The following is a 17,476-nucleotide window of genomic DNA, read 5'->3' as shown; positions in this document are numbered from 1 at the left end:
TTATAAACTAACTTGCATAAAATTTTATACTTATGGTTTCTTAGTGTATAAATTAAACACAAAATTTAATGATGTGGAAAATTAGCAGTGTCATTGCTATGGAGTATTGGTTTAGAAGTTTTATAGAGCATTAAGAATTTTTAAAAACTTTCATTTCTACATTTAATTTCTTGGAATATTTGGGATGATAGTAAACTAGCTTTAGTGTGTTGAACAGTAGGTGGTCCAAGAATAAAATATGATTTCACATAATATTTGCAAACATTTCACTAACACTAATGATCTTGGAAAAAAAAAAAGGATCAATTTGTGCATGTTTAGATCTTGTGTAACTTGAACACTTCAATATAATTATACATTATAGAGAACAAATTAGATATTCAGGAACAAAACAGAGCTGTAAAAATCACTAGCAAATTGAATAAAATTATTAATAGTATCCTGCATAGCTGAATAGCATACAATTATAATGACAATTTATTGTATCCTTTCAGGAGTTTGGAAATTATTTTAGTGTAATGTGACTGTGTGGAGAGTTTAATGCCTAAATCAGAGCAATATCTCTCTTTCTGTCTCTTATGTAGTCATTTACAAGTGTAATATCATATTGCATGGTGCCATTTTTCAGACCCTGGATGATACATGACACAATTATATTGAATTATAAAATGCTGTGTGCAAGAATATAACAAATGTATGAATGATGCAACAGTACCATTGTTTGTTGACTGATAAACAAAGTTAATTTGAAGAAATGTTCCACCACCCTTAGATACTGATGCAATTAGTTCCAAATTCAACCTGAGTCTTGTCACTGTGTAAAAAATGAAAAAAGCATGAAGAGCTCTTATTTATAACTTTTCATTTTTTACTATATATGCATGAACCACCCTGTTGAACATCATTTATTTTAACTCGTTTAGTGTAACTTTAAGATGTACATAGTTAGTATGAAACAATTCTATATTTGGTATGTAATTACATTATTGGTGTAGGTAAAGTAAGCTTTTAGCCTGGTAGAATTATAAAAAATAAATTGTATAATTAACTATTATTTGTTTTTGTAGCTGTTAATGTACCTGGATATTTTTTTGCTTTCTTTGAACATTGAATGTTATGACAAGAACTGCTTAAATTAATTTTTTGTTGTAATGACCAAAGTGGAAACTATTTTACAACTCATTGTAGACGTGTATTATCTGTGAGTGCATGAATTATAATATTGATCTTTGTAATATTAATCTTTTTAAAATAGTACAGTAATGCTTATGGTCTGTTGTATAATGCCAAATTATATATTAGGTGCAGTGACAGTATTATTCTTGCACTGCATCCCCTATTCTCGAATACAAATATTCCAAACAAGTTATGCTACAGTTTTTAGTACTCTCATCCTATTAGATAGTGTAGTTTTAATAGTAGGTAAATACACAATACCATAAAAAGTAATCTAAAATACGTTTAGACCCTAACTCTCAATACTGGCTTGGTCGATTTGACCAACCACATGACCTCTTTGTTCTTGTATAACGTCCCTATAGATTTCACTTTAACTTTTAATGTATGTAGATTTTCACAAAAAGTGGCACTTTTTCGGTAAACATTATAAGACTCGCATACAAAAAAAAATTATTTTGTGAAGTATTTTAAATAAACTAAAGATTTGCCTATGAATATATCTATTTATTTTGAATAGTCTTTGTGCAAAGTGATTTTTAGATTAAGATAACAAATCATTTTCTTCATCTCAAAAATCTCACTTGATTTTTATAATCTCTAAAACATTAAAAATACATTTCAAATGTTATTTTTTCTGTCCTAAATTTGTAAAAGGTCAATTTCACTGACCTCTTAATAATAATAAAAAAAAGAAGATAAATCTAAATTACTTTTTCTTTATAGAATGACTTGAAATTGTAACATGAAAGTACAAATTTTTTATCTTATGATTGGCATGGCCAGGTGGTTAGGGCACTCAACTTGTGATCTGAGGGTCCCAGGTTTAAATCTTCGTTGACACCAAACATGCTTGCTCTTTCAGCTGTGAGGGCATTATAATGTTATAGTCAGTCCTACTATTCATTAGTAAAAGAGTAACCCAAGAGTTGATTGATGGTGGTGATGACTAGCTGCTTTCCCTTTAGTCTTACACTACTAAATTAGGTACAACTAGTGCAGATAGCCATTGTGTAGTGTAGCATGAAATTCAAAAACAAATAAATAAAAGTCTTAAGATCGTTAAATTTACAAGAGTATACATCTATTTATAACTAAATTTTGTTTTGTTGCTCTCTGAATTGTGTGTAACTATTGTTCACACCATTTGAAATTATAAATCACTTAGGAAACATGGAACTCATATTATGCTATTGAACTGTGTTAACCACAAGCTGCTCGCATGTGCCTCATGAAACAATTTAATTATATTATTACTATTTATTTTACCTCATCTAACCATAACCAAATTAGAGTTCTTTATTTTTACATTTTCAATACTTTTTGTAATAATAAATAAGGAATACCCATGAACAACAAGAAATAAAGAACCTGAATTATCTTTTTCTTCTTGTTGATTATCAGTGACACTTAACTAATTTTTTTTATATGGTAATGCACAAAATAAATTTTATTTAAATAAATAATGCACCAAAGAACACAGAATAATAACATGCAAAAAGTAGATAATTTTCCCTAATTATAACAGTTTTTCTGATTTTCTAATGTGATAAGAACTGTTACAATATTATCCAAGTCAGTTGTCTTTCATGTGAGAATAAAGCTTGTACTAAGAGCGAACTTTACAATTTTTCATTTGGAAAACAATATTCATTCGATGGATGAAAAACCTTGGCTTTCTATTGGTTATAAGTAATATAAAATTAAATATAAGAGAACTACTAACAAATCCTGAAAGAGTGTGTTAGAGGTGATTGTGGCAAGAGAGGTCTTATTTTGAAATTTGTTTGGTTCTGTAACCAAACAATATTGAAGATTATTAAAAAAAAATGTTATGGTTTGTCTGAACAGTGCTATTACCTTTATACAGGTAAGTAGTTATATGGATCTACAATAGACAGTACTGTTATCATTGTAGAGAAAATTAGTTACATGGACAACAGATTTTATAGTTAGTAATTATGCTGAATTTTATACCTGTTTGGGGGAGATGAAATAGAGATGAGAAGATACCTAAAGAAAATGTCACATTAGGGAAACCTCAGGATTTTTTAAAATATTGCTTTATAAAATTAAGAACTTAAAAAAGATGTACACTTTTAAGATGTAAGTTATTAATTTTGAGTTTATGCTATTCTGATTGGTATAACATAAAGAAAAGGTAGATAAATTATTGAAACAAGTCACTTAAATCTCATGACCTACACAATAAAGGATACCCCCTGCATTATGATTAACCCTTTCCAGACAGGTCATGGGTCATAGGCCATGTCATCATGTTTGTTGACTCACTTTCAAGATTTTATTGAAGTACTATTTTATGAATTTATTTTAATAAGTTTGGTATCGAACTGTAGATTATAATCCAAATTTCAGTATAATACATTATTCAGTTCCTTAATTTAAAAGTAAATATTTAAAAACACCAAGTTTTATACTTTGCATTGTATGTTCAAATTAGATTTTCATGATGTCAAAATACTAAGTTTATAGTTTTGTACAAACTAGAAACTCAAATAACCAGTGTTTTAAAGATAGAATATAAAATAAGAACCTTGTATCTTTTCTTTTTGCAAATGTAATGCTTATGTACTGAGTCAAACACAGTGATCCTGTTCATCTCTTTATTTTTGGGAACAGTCCCTTATATAAACTTTATATATAACATGCGACTAAGCAATCAAAAGCTCAGAATGCCCCCATAGTGATTTTAACAGCCATATTTATGTGCTAGGAGACCATATTGTTCTTTCAAACCAAGATTCCAAGCAGACAGGTAGTGTCTTTAGTCAGCTTGAGGTTTCATATTTTAGACTGAAATGCAGCTTAGTTACTAAGCTTGATAAGCTATAGTGAATTCTATGGTATCAATATAGTAACTTATGATTTTTTTGCTATACAACTATGTATATAAAAAAACAACAATCTAAAAACATTATTTTTTTCATATCCTTCATGTGAAAAAGTTTAAAAGTCTTAGCAAACTATGTCAAGCAGCAACTGAGTACAAAGATTGAAGGTAGAAGATATAATTGTTTGCTTTACTTCTTTATTTAGTGTTCTGTGTTTTAACAAAAGTAAGTTTAATAACTTCTTTGTAAATAGTAATAATCTATATACATATATAATGCATAGTAATTGAAATATGACTGTATATATAACAAAATACAAATCTAGTAAAAGACAGCCAAGACTAGTGTAAAGACTAGTGGTAAGTGTTATATTATTGGATATGGTAACATAAGTGCATGTGTGCCACATCATTGTAACTTCTATATTGTTTGCTGGGCATGGCTAGAAGGTCAGTATAATAATTTTGATAAAATAATATATAAATGTACAATGTTTTGACATTTAAGGTATTTAGTATAAACCTTTATATTTTCATGTAATTTATTATCATTCTAGATTGAAAAAATCATAATTTAAATTTATTTAAAAATTTTTTATGGTGGTTAAGAGGTCAGTCAAATACATCAAACCCGTACAGAGATTCATTAGTGAAAATAACATATGAAGTTTTATCTTAAATGTTTGACTATCTGAACATTATAAAAATTTTGCAAGGGAAATATGAAAATTTTTCTGATGCATAAAAGTATTTTTATTCTTAAAATGAAATTACTTTACATGTTGGATAGGCAACATGCAAAAAGAAAAAAAAGTTGAGAAAAACATTGCTTAACAAACCTTAAAACTTAATAAAAAAAAATCTGATATTTTGTAATGTTTACTGTTAATCTGCTAAATTTCATTAACATACAGTTAGTAATTTAAAAGTTATACCACAAAAACTATAACAAGCACAAAATGATCACAAGGTCGATCCATGCTGAAAAGTTAAGGAACAACAAATTTATGTGGATACAAGTTTTTGGCACTTTAACATGTCCACTTTAGGCCTTGTTTGAAACGCACAGTACATTGTAAATTTTTTTTTAAATGCAATTCTCAAAAAATTTATACATGATTTTTAGGTGATAAAAAACACCCTAAATCCTGTCTGGAAAAAGTTTGATATTGCAGCAAAATCTATTGGTGGAAGTAACCCAGAAATTCCTATGTTGGTAAGTTTTCTTTCAAATATAAGAAATGGATAAGTTGTTTTTGGGGAATTTAACACTAATAAATTTTTATTTTGAAGACTTGTTATTAGAATCTTTTTTTTATATTACTATTCAAACAGCTTGTCCATGTACAACTTTTAGAAATGTCCTGTCACTGTATTAAACATGTGTGCTTACATGTTTGTTGATGAAGCAACATTTGTGCTTAGCACATATTTACAATTAAATTTAATTGTGTGTGTCAGTATGTATATTTTTATGCAAACACTTTCCCAGACGTAGTTCATATCAACTTTTTCATTGTAAAAAAAGTGGTTAAAAATTGAATAAATAGCATTATACATTTTATTGAAACACTAAATGTGTAAAACTAAAAAATATAAATTAACACCAGTAGTCAATAAGCCTGCCATACTCTTTAATACTATTATTTTCCATTGTAGATAGTTTCAACACTTGTGGTATGTTTGACTTTTTTATTTGAATCTAAGTAGTTTTAACTTATGGACTTACTTTACTTGTCTAATGTTTCAGTAAAATATTTAATCAATTTTTGTAGTGAGTAAATGTTTTAACTGTATTATATCTCATGATATTTAAAATATAATTCACCATAAAACAACAGCTTGAAATCTAGAGAATTGTTTTTTGTTTGCTTATATTAGTATACCATTATTTGCTATCCTGTTCTACTAAATGAAATGCTTGAGTTTGATAACAAAAGTCTGAATAACAAAAGTCTGTTAAAGCCTTTTTCATTGCTTGTAAGTTATCAGATGATATAGTTTACCTTGTTATATTTTCTTACATTTGTAAAATTCAGCTTTATGTAAAGAAATTCTTATTTTGACTGATACTAACAACCTGTAGAAATGGGAAATGTTTGTCATGACTTGAACTTGTTTTTTTTTTTTTTCAATTACTCCATTTAACAGTATTAATCTTTACATCCTTTGCATTTTATCTAATTAGCTTTAAACCTACTTATGGACAAATTTAAACTTTTTTTTTAATCTGCACAGTTTTTGTTAGGAACATGCTTGTAAATAGCTTGTCTTCAGCTGTTGTCATTCTATTTTGGGAATTGTGCTACATGAATTGATACATCTGTTTTGTCCTCTACTTCCTAACTACATTTCTGATTTCTTCTAATTTGCTTTCAACATAGAAAATCTGTTTTAAAGAGAGAATAGTTAATAAAAAAAAAAAAAGGAGGAATGAAGAAAAGGCAAATTTTGATAGTCACACAATACAAAGTAATTATTCCCCTAATTAGACTTCACACACTCCTTTAAGTTGACTAATAGCCTTGTATTGTATTTTACATATTAAGTTTATAATCATGTAATTATATTTTCAGAGGCTGCTTTCAAAGTGAAATCTTCATTACTTCACCAATCATGCTCACTCTAAGTAGAGAACAAATATATTTGCTGACTGAGTAATCAGTGATGTAATATTCACAAAGCATGTACTTGTTTTCTGTCTTAAGAGGAGAAGTAAGATTAATAGTTTCTATATACACTAAGAGAAGAAATTGTAACTTCTGTTTAAGGCTGTCAAGTAACTAAATATGCTAGTTTCTGTATCCAAAACTAAGCTGGCAAATACAAGTTGAAGCAAATACACAATGTAAAAATGAAACTTAAGAGTGCATATGAGCCTTTGAGAATGTATCCTATTATATATGTGAGTTTTAAGCTCCCAATCTACTAGATATAGAGAGTAACTATGACTCTCTTAAGGTAGCCAAATGCCTCGTCATCTAATTAGTGACGTGCATGAACGGATTAACAAGATTCCCACTGTCCCTATCTACTATCTACTGAAACCACATCCAAGAGAACAGGCTTGGAGAAATCAGCAGATTTCTTATATAAGCAGAAATTACTTATTTCTGCAAGAATAAGTTCATTCATTTATTCTTGCGTGTGACCTCCATTTTATATAAATATGTGAATATGTTATGTGTATACATGTGTTCTCCTTTTTTCATGAAATTTTGATATTTTCAATTGAACTGCCTATAACATCTTGTCCTTTTTTTTTTTATAGGTGTTTGGTGTTAGTTTATAGTTTTTATATCCCATAAGTGGTATAATCCACTCTATTTAACTTCCACAGAACTCTGTAAATATGAGGGAAATTTACATAATTTAATGATAAAACTAAACCCCATTAATTATTAATATTGAATCCTGACTTAAGTTAAACTATACAAACTGCTGGATATTGCAGAAACTATTTGTTTTGTGTATGGCATTCCTTAAATTCCATAGACACAATAAGCCAGATTGGCAAAATGTTGAGCATTTATGTATTATTCAATGGTCTTTTTTTTTTTATCTTATTTTTTTGCTATTACTAAAACAACAAAATCTTGAGTAACCCTTTTCTGTAGAGTTTGGATATACCTGAATAAACATTTGTATCCACTGACTGCAAAATTCAGATTTACCCCATGGCTACCACAAAAAGTTTCCCTCTGCTGTGATATGAAGAAATATCACTCTGCATTTGAAACAATTGCCAAACCTGTGTATGTGTTTTATGTCATGAAACCTGGATGTTTATATGGCTCATGAAAAAATTGCCAACTTGAAATAATGCACAGAATCTGTATAAAAGTAGCTTCTTTATATTTGGACATTGTTATCAAAATAATTTTTTATATTTTTTAATTATTTTGGCCTTTCATTGACTTAGTTTAGTCTATATTTATGCCATTTTCTGAAGAACACTTTTTTTCTAACTTCTGTCAAATTTTTGTTTAAAATCATTATTTTTTCTCTATCAAATAAAGTTTTCAAGGAATTTCAATATTGAAAGTGTTATAAAGGGTAAAATTGATACTTTTATTTTTTGGTGGATAATTGACATTTTTTGGAAATTAGCCTGAAAATTAATTGTGCAGTGAAAGGTTTACAATAACTTTTTGTTCCTTAAACATTTCACAATTAGTACATTACTGGAATGCACAAAATTTATTAATGTAATCTTTTAAAGTTGTATCATAACCTCAAACACAAATTTGTTTAATATAGTTTCAAAGCTATACCATTTCTAAAATGTTTAAAATAGTTTAAATGTGAGGTTAAGATGAAGGTAGGAGTTTGTGGTGGCACTAAATTTAAGTGAAAGCTTGGCAACTATATGAATGATAGTGACTGGCTTTAAGTTTAAAATTAAAATTTATTTATTTAATGGTCTAAGTTTAGTTTAAAGGATATTTTTATTGCCTTAGCTGAAATAATAATAAAGCTGTTTACAACTAAAACTATTACTTTAATCAACAGTATAGTAATAGTTGGCATTCAGCAATACGATTATTACATATTGAAAATAATCACCAATACTCATTCACTAGAAACAGATCTTATCCACCCTAAACACCTGTCACTTACCAGACATTAGCTTCTGATCCTTTCTTTAAGATGTATGTTGTCATGGCATATACTCTAATCATCTTGATACCAGCAGATTTCAAGATGGATTACAGAATTATTTAAAACATTTTTTCCCAGAAATTTGTCATTTAGAAAATTCAATATTTCCAAGGTTGTTGGAGTTTGTAATCAAACTTCTGTCATCTAATGCAGATGTTTATCTAAATGTCCCCAGCCTATTACATAACACCAAAGATTTTGGCTAAAGAAAATTTTTATATCAAACTTTAGGTAAACCTTCTTTATGTATTGTGTGATGTAACAATAAGTAAAAAAACATCTTTTTTATAAAACAATATTTCACCTCTACATCAGTGAATGTGACCATTTATTTCTGTTTGAGTTAATATGGTATTAATTTTATCTGTTAAGTTTATGTAATATATTTGTACAGTTTATTTAATGCTGAATATTGAAAATGTTTTACTTGAACAGCTAGTTTGTTATGATTATGATGATGATGGAAGTCATGACATGATTGGAGAGTGCAGAACAACACTGGGACAAATAATGCAGGCTCAGAATCAACAGGTAAAAAGTTCTTTTGTAAAACTATTAATTTTTTTCAGAATTACTTGGTTCACATCCTAATCATATAAGCAGATATGAAATTGTATAAAAAATGATCTAAATCAATACAATATTGCAATTTTATCTGTTTTTGTTATTCTTAGTATGGAGAAACAGAGGTGAAATGAATCTGAAGGTTTGTTTGAGTTTTATAACTATCTATTATTTTGTATAAAGAGGAACATGCTGCTTTGGTTTTTCTCCCTTGACACTGAAACAAACTAGGTAGTTCTGTTGAAGAGTCAGGTTAATCAGAAGGTTGTATCAAAAATGATGTTAAAGATACATTTCTGATAAGTGACTGGATTTTTGGATCTTGTGTTGTTATTCACCTGAATTGTGATACCTTTGTTGTCAGAATCGTGGATGATAATTTTTTTTTTTTTTTTAAATAAAAACTGATTTTCAGTACACCAGATCATGGAAGGAATGTTAAGGCATGTTCTGTATTCACTACATTCTGGTGCATTTATTTAATGATAGTTTCACATGTTTGCATAGATTCATATGTCTTTGGTTGAAAGTGCAAGAACTTACATGAACCAATGCAAACAAGTTGTAGTAAAACACCTGTATAAAACATTATATACAGGTTAGTCTAATGCAGCATTTAACTTATTTGGTAAGTTGCAATCATTTGTTGTTTCTCATGTTACTTTAAAATCTTCCAAAATATTTGCAGTTGTAGCATGTATTTGTATTGGAATATATTTAAATATCCATAAATAAGCGGACATGTTTTATTGACTTTTTAGAATCTTTCGTGATTTATTGAAGGTAATATGGATTTGAGTAGAATTTTTAAAATATGTGAAGCTATTGTTTTTTTAGGTATCGTGGCCATGCATCAACATGAAGAAAAAGGAAAAGAAAGGGAAGTTGTATACAGATTCTGGAACAATTATACTTAGTTCCTGTCAAGTGAGTTTGTTGTAAATATATGTATGAAAAACAAGAAACTATTCACCTTCATGCATTTTCATGCTTACAGTATCTATTAAAGCTGTTAAACAACTTTTACTGAAACCATGAATTGTTTATTATTGTGCAATATTATTTCTAGTTTTATGTTTGCAGAATGATTTGGTTCTTAAGTTAAAATGTAAATATTGGCAAAATTTTCTTCTTTGCTTTCTAGGCTTATTGTGGATTTAAGAACACGTGTACTATTGTTAAAGTGTTCAGTAACCATGTTTGTCATAATTGATTTCTGATTTGGTATGTAATCCAAGCCCAGACTGTAGATGTTTCATCTCTGTTAAACTAATTTTTAGTTTCAAATCCAGTAGACTTATCTCTAAAATACTGAAAGTCTTTCCTTACATACTGAGTTGCTCTTGTGCTGTAAACAAATGTGATTCAAAGTTTTGAATGTCATGATACAATGCAGAGCATTCATCAGCTTACTCATAATTCTTGACTCTTCCAACTTTCATTTCAGATTAATTAGAAAATCTTACATCAGTTTTGTTGATAGATATGCTGCAAACTTCTTCACTGATTTTCAACTTTAAAACTATTTACTGCTGCAAATGTTTCTATTGATATCACTGATATTGGAAATTTCAAAATTGTTTAGGTGGTCTTGTTCTAAGTGTTTAGGGAGATCCTTCAGCTATATTGTCTGTTCTAGTTGATCAACATATTCAGGCTGTTACTTTCATATTGTCTGCTGGTGCCCTTGGTAGGTTTTCACGTTTGTATAGCTGCTTAGTGGTGGACATCTGTACTTTTATCATGATGGACATAAAAATTCATAGCCTCGTTCATTTTTGTCTGAAAGCAGGATTTGTTAGCTAGCCCTATATCAGAAGGAACTTGTATGTATTTTAACTCGAGAACTATTGTTTTTTAAGCCTGCATGAGGGTCTTAATGCTACTTCAACTGATTTCATTCTTGCATATTTATATACTGTATCTTCTAATTTATTAGTTGTTGTTGTTGGTGTTTGTTCTTAATCCTCCAGTTTTTGAAGTTGAGATCCTTTTCAAGGGGGAGTGAGGTCTACCTACTCAGTTATCACATTTTTGCCCTTCATATAGCGACTTGTTATATTTTAATACTTTTTCAGGGTATTTGATAGCTATCAGCTACTGTTATTTTCCTGATTATTTTAGTTAGTATAAAAAGTTACTTTGTGATCTTCCTTTATTTTGTCTCTCACTGATGCAGTTTCTATTACCTCTTGGCTTATAGTCATGTGAAAAAGTTAGGACACCTATGAAAGTCTGTGTATTTTTGTAACATATTTGGATATATAGATATTTAATCTCAATTTCAACGATACTGAGAGATTATAGGAATATAACTAAACAATTAAAACTGAAGAAAAGAAAAGGCTTCCTTTTCTGGCACTCTTTAGAGGATATCTTTCAGTTTGGCATATGGACGTATCAGAGTAGATATTTTTGGCTATACTTGCATCACACTACTATATCTTTAACTTCAAAATTCTGTTTGCTGCTTTTGGTTATTTCCCAAGCCAAGTTGACAGGTGAGCTATTCTTCATTAATCCTTCTGCTATGGACTCAGTATAATATACACGATTTCATCTTCTCAGTTGCACACATTAAGTATTTATACTATAACTTTTTGTACAGCATATGTACCTTCATAAAATTTGGTACACTATTAGTAAAGATTACAAATATTTTGTATAAAAAAAATCAGATTTTTTTTAATGAAACATTTTTACTAAAGATTTGTTTGTGAGAATAGAATTTGTTTCATTACTTGTCTGAGTGCAAAGTGATTTCATGATATGCTTAAAAAATCTATTATTCATCCCAGAAGTCTCAAATATTGTTTATGTAATCCCTAAAACTGCCTAAATACATTTCAGACATTTGTTTTCAGTAAGACTATATTTTGTTACTTTCTGTACTAACTGTGTGGTGTCTGTCACTTAACTAACCTTGTAATGATCATAAAAAAAATTAGGAAATAAATATCAATTGTTTTTTTCATGCTAGAACGACTGCATAATATAATACAAATATTTAGTCTGAGTAGCTTAAATCCCAACACTATATATTAACATACATATTTATAATTTCTTTATATTGACCTTTCAGTCATACCAAGCTAACATTACATAACTTTCATTGACACAGTGTACATGCACTCATTTCATGTATCTAATAATATAAAACTTACCTTTAGTCTTCCCTGTCTTGGCTGTGTTTTAGTGGACTAGTATTTTGTAATACAGTCACATAATTAAATTTTATTAAATTAAATAATGGCTACTGTTCATGCCATTATAAGTTGTAATTCACCTGGGGTATGTGGTTGTAATTATACTATTGAATTACATTACCCATGAACTGCTCAAATGCATACCTGATGAAACACTTTTATTATATTACTATTATTAATTTTACATAACCTTAACTATCCTAAAGAAATCCTGATTTTTTTACATTTTCATTACTTTTGTAATAATAAATAAGGAATAGACATGAAAAACAAGAAATAAAGTACTTGCCTAAATCATCTTTTTTTCTTATTGTCAGCTGTCATTGATACTTAACCCTAACTGCTTTATATTAATAATGGTAATACATTAAATAATTTTTAATTAAATAATGCACCAAAGATCATAGAATAAATAACATGCAAAAAGTAGACAATTTCCCTTAACTACCACAATTTTTCTAGTTTCTAACAATGCAATAAGAGCTGTCACAAATTCTTCCAAGCTAATAGTTTAGTTTCTCATGGGAACAAAACTTGTACTAACAGAAAACAGTGTAATATAATACATTTGATAAATGAAAACCTTGATGATAGAAAATATAGAATAAAATGTAAGAGAGAACTATTAATAAGTGCTGAAAGAAATGTGACAAATGGAGGGGTTTTCTCTTTGATAGCTCTGCAACCAAACAAAATCATAGGCTATAAAAATTATGGTTTGTCTGAGCAATAATGATTTTATAGTGGCCAGCTGCCTTCCCTCTAGTCTTTCACTACTAAATTAGAGATGGCTTGTACAGGTAGCTCATGTTGTAGCTTCATGTAAAATTAAAAAAAACAAAAACAAATCCATTACGTTATCCTAAGTTTATTGAATAATTCTTAGGACAACTTGGGTCTTTCTTCAGTTCTCCCTAAGTATCCACTGATTTGGCCAATTTTCTGACACACTGATCTTTAAAGGTGAAGAAAGGTTCAAGCATCAGAAGTATGCTTACAATTTTGGAGTAGAATGCTCTGAGAAGAACCTTCCTCTATAAGAATAAGACAGTATTATTCTTGTCTGCTTATGTCATATCTGTGCTTGCTTCATTGGTTCCACTGTAAGCACATTACTGCCCTAACCAACCCCTTTTTGTGTACAAACTAAAGGTGTCTTGGGTGAAGAGGTGCTCTGCTGAAAAGAATGCTTGTTTTTAAGTGTTTTTAGGTCCAGTCTTTATACAAGGCTGGTTTACTACACTTATTTTCACTTGAATGTGGTTCTTTGAAGATTTCTGGTTCCATTTTCTACTCTGATTTTGCTTGAACACGTGTAGTGGTGTGGTCTGGGTACTAACTTCATGCCTCACACACACACACACACACACACACACACACACACGTGTGTATATATTTATTTATACAATTTTACCTCTCACTGGGTCACCTCCTTTGTTGTGGGTATTCTATGGTTTCAGTATTTCAATAGTATGTCCATGTTATTTTAATTTTACAATTTTAGATCAAAATGTATTTGAAACAGACACTTAACTCTTAAATACATTCTCACCCACCTTTAACACAACTGAATGATAGGTGGTTTCCATCATGACTGCAGCTAAGGCATCTGATGGGAAAACAGAACTTATTTAAGATCATCTGGTGCATGTGTACTAAGTTGCATGGAAAAACAGAGTGGAGAATTTTAAGTAACTTGACACATGCTCTGCATTGTATCAAGGACATCCAAAATTCTGAGTTGTATGGTTATTGGTAGCATGAGAGCAACTCAACAAGGAAAGATTTTCAGTAATTAAGAGGTAAGTACCTCTTTGAAATACATTTCAATTCTAAAAACACAAAATTTAAAACAAACTTTGAAGTGGAAAGTGCTATAAATAGTTAAATCTTCTTTGGGCTCCCTAACCATTTGAAAGGGGATCACACTTTACAGAATACCTTGAATTATTTCCTCAATTATTAATCTCTCATTCATTATTTTCTAATTATTTATAAATTTCCTTATAAATTTATGCATATGTTTAAGTGTATTTCCCAGTTTAATTTTCTTGTTTCCATTCTCTTTAAGTGTTTCTTCCATTCCTTGTGTCTTGCCATATTTTATTTGTTTAGTTTATAAAATATACATTTCTCTCCCTCTTCTTTTCTGTTATTAGTCTAATTTGGTACATATGTCTTATTCTTGCCATAATTAACATTTCTTCTAATCTTCTTTCATATATATTTTCATTCTTCATATTTTTACAGTAGTTGCAAAATGCAAACTTTTATTTGCCATTTTTGTTTACTTGTATTTCTTCAGTATTTCATCCTTATTTTATTTTCATCTTTCAAAGTTTTTTTTTTTTGCTGCCTTTTGATACATTTTAGTATTTCTTTTCCTTGAACATTTTCTTTATTTTCCATCCTTATCTGGTTCTTTTATTATCTGTTGTTTCTTTTGCAGTTACTTTCAAATAATATTGGCCACTTTCTTTCTCATTTAATAGATGTGTAATATGTGTGCAAACACTAATTACTGTACTAATTCGTGTCAGTTTCTTTCCAACTTCAGTTGCCAGCTGTAGTGGGTTGGAATTCTGCTTCAACCCATTGAACATTTTCAGTATTTTGCTTCTATGTTTATCTAGTTTTCTCTATCTATAAATGTCTGCTCTATAGTTAATATAGAATTTAACAAGCTTTCAAACAAACATGAAATTGTATCCTGTATTTCACTTTTAGCAACACTTCATGCATTTACTACATTAATATAATTTATCTGTTCTGTTATCATGCTGTTGTTGCTAACTACATATCTTTAATATTTATATTTAAATGACTTATGTCTACTAACCTATTCATTCCCATATTTCATTCTTCACTACTTTTTTCACACTTAAGATTATTTGATTTATATTCATGTTTTTCAAGTTTCTTAAGCATCTACATTTTCTTTGGGTAAACTGCCACCATTACAGTAATGAATATTATCCATATATTTAAGATACTGTACTTTTTTGTTATTTTACGACACTTCAACTAGTATTTTTTCCATCAACTCATCTTCTAAATCATTTTAATCTATTGCAAATACTTTAGGACTTAACAGGCATCCTTGTTTCATTTCTTTCATTGTTCAAATTCTTTGATTATGTTTCTTTTAATTCCAATTACCACTTTTACTTGTGTCTTTTTACAATGTCTAACTTTAAAATATTCTTATTTCCTCCCTTTCTCTTGAACAATTTTTTTATGTTCAGTATGTCAAATGCAGCTTTAAAATATATAAAAATACACGATTTTTGTTTATAGTTTGTTTTCTGTAAAGTTGTTTAAGACACCTATATTATCACTGGAAAAATTTAGTCATACTAACCGATCATTAACCTTTCTTGTCATCATTAATTTGCTACCTTTAGTAATAACTCATCTATAGTGATTTATATTTACTTCATTTTATAATTTGTAAATTAAATAAATGTCTTTTGTTATTCATTTTTTATATACTGTTTTTTCATATTTTATTTATTGTTGTCAGTACTTTGGTTTTTGCTTTAAGTTCCTATAAATGCTGTATTTCTAATTATTTTTTACATTTCTCATGTACTCAACAACTATTTAGTTTCTCATCTTGAATACTTCTTTTTCCTTATTTAACTCCTTGTAATTCTTTCTTCTCCACATCTGCCAAATGTTCTTATAATGTTCCTTCCATTTATTGTTTTATATTAATTACTTGTCCATCTTCCTATTAATTTTAGATTTATATATATTTACCATTTTTCAAAACTTCTTAGTTGTTTTGATATTTTTTACTTCTTCCCAGATCTTGGTCTCTGATGTTCTTTTGATATAATTGTAACAATTCCTTTCATCTTTTAACGTATTATTTAATATCCACCCTGTCCCTTTCAAATTTGTTTTTTTAATTGCTTCATTTCTTTTTGTATTTCTTATATATATGCAGTCAAACTATATATTTTCTTTTCTTAGCCCTTCCTACTGTTAATTATTAAAATATTAGTAATTTCCAAAACATTTTCCTGGTCTTCTGTATGTATTGCCATACTCTTTTCACTTCTGTTAAAAATGTTTTGTTGGTTATTTTTGTAATTAACATATGCTCCAACTCTCTCTTGTTTTCTACCTCCAACAACACAATCATTAGTTTTGAACTTTTTTTTTTCAGTTATACAGTTCACCAACAAATCTCATCTTGCTCCTTTCAGTTTATTTTCTTTCTTGTCTCATTCCACTTTTCTATTCAAGACCATTAATACCCAAATTTCGTAAAGTTCCGTAAACTTTTCCTTATTGAATTCTTAACCTTATGAATTTTTCCATCCTTTCTGTGGTATTTCATATATCTTCATTTTCTCATCACATTCATTATTCTTTTTCTTTTGTGATCCTCAATTGCTAGCATTATATATTTTCCTCTGTGCAATCCTTCCTCCAGTTTGCTTTAGTCTCCACTATAATTTTTATATGCCATTATCTACTCTTTTGTTTTGTTTTTGGTATTTAACTCAAAACCCTATATCTTTTCCACCTTCACATTCTATCCATCACTTACTCTTATTTTATGCTCTTCTTTTGTTCTTTTATCTTTCTACATTTTTAATTTTCATCTCATACCTGACACCATATTTCTTTTCTATTCTTTGTAACTTTTATTCCACCCTTATCTATGTTAGGATCATATTTCACATTTCCAAACATACTCCCAGAAATCCTTATTGTTATTAAATAATCCCATTATGTTTCACCCAACCCTTTTGTCACTGCTCTCTTTTGTTCTTTCTTTTTATATTGTGTATTTTGTTATACTGTTTTTTTTTTTGCTACCTCCAACTTCTTGAGGTATTAAAGATTTGTAATATAATCTTTACATTATATTAAATGTAAATAAATACTACTTTTATTTGTATCTTTTCAAAAGTCTTCTCTTCAAAACAAATTCTGTAGAATTTCTTTCTTTCTTCACATATATGCCTAACATCATCTTTTTCCCAATTTTGTTTCTTTTTTT

General features: G+C 28.8%; 1 protein-coding gene across 2 annotated transcripts in view; it reads left to right on the top strand.

Moving 5' to 3' along the window:
* Positions 1 to 17,476, top strand: part of LOC143256911 (copine-3-like) — a 54,996-nt gene that overhangs the window by 21,612 nt on the left and 15,908 nt on the right. For both annotated transcript variants that reach the window (XM_076514758.1, XM_076514756.1), the window contains exons 7-9: positions 5,154 to 5,243; positions 9,125 to 9,220; positions 10,091 to 10,180. In XM_076514758.1, the coding sequence (XP_076370873.1) occupies positions 5,154 to 5,243; positions 9,125 to 9,220; positions 10,091 to 10,180 (276 nt within the window). The remainder of the gene's footprint in view (positions 1 to 5,153; positions 5,244 to 9,124; positions 9,221 to 10,090; positions 10,181 to 17,476) is intronic.

Source organism: Tachypleus tridentatus, chromosome 7 (assembly GCF_004210375.1).
Source record: "Tachypleus tridentatus isolate NWPU-2018 chromosome 7, ASM421037v1, whole genome shotgun sequence".
Taxonomy (NCBI): Eukaryota; Metazoa; Arthropoda; class Merostomata; order Xiphosura; family Limulidae; genus Tachypleus; species Tachypleus tridentatus.
The sequence above is the reverse complement of the archived record's forward strand: the minus strand, read 5'-3'. Positions and strand labels throughout refer to the sequence as shown.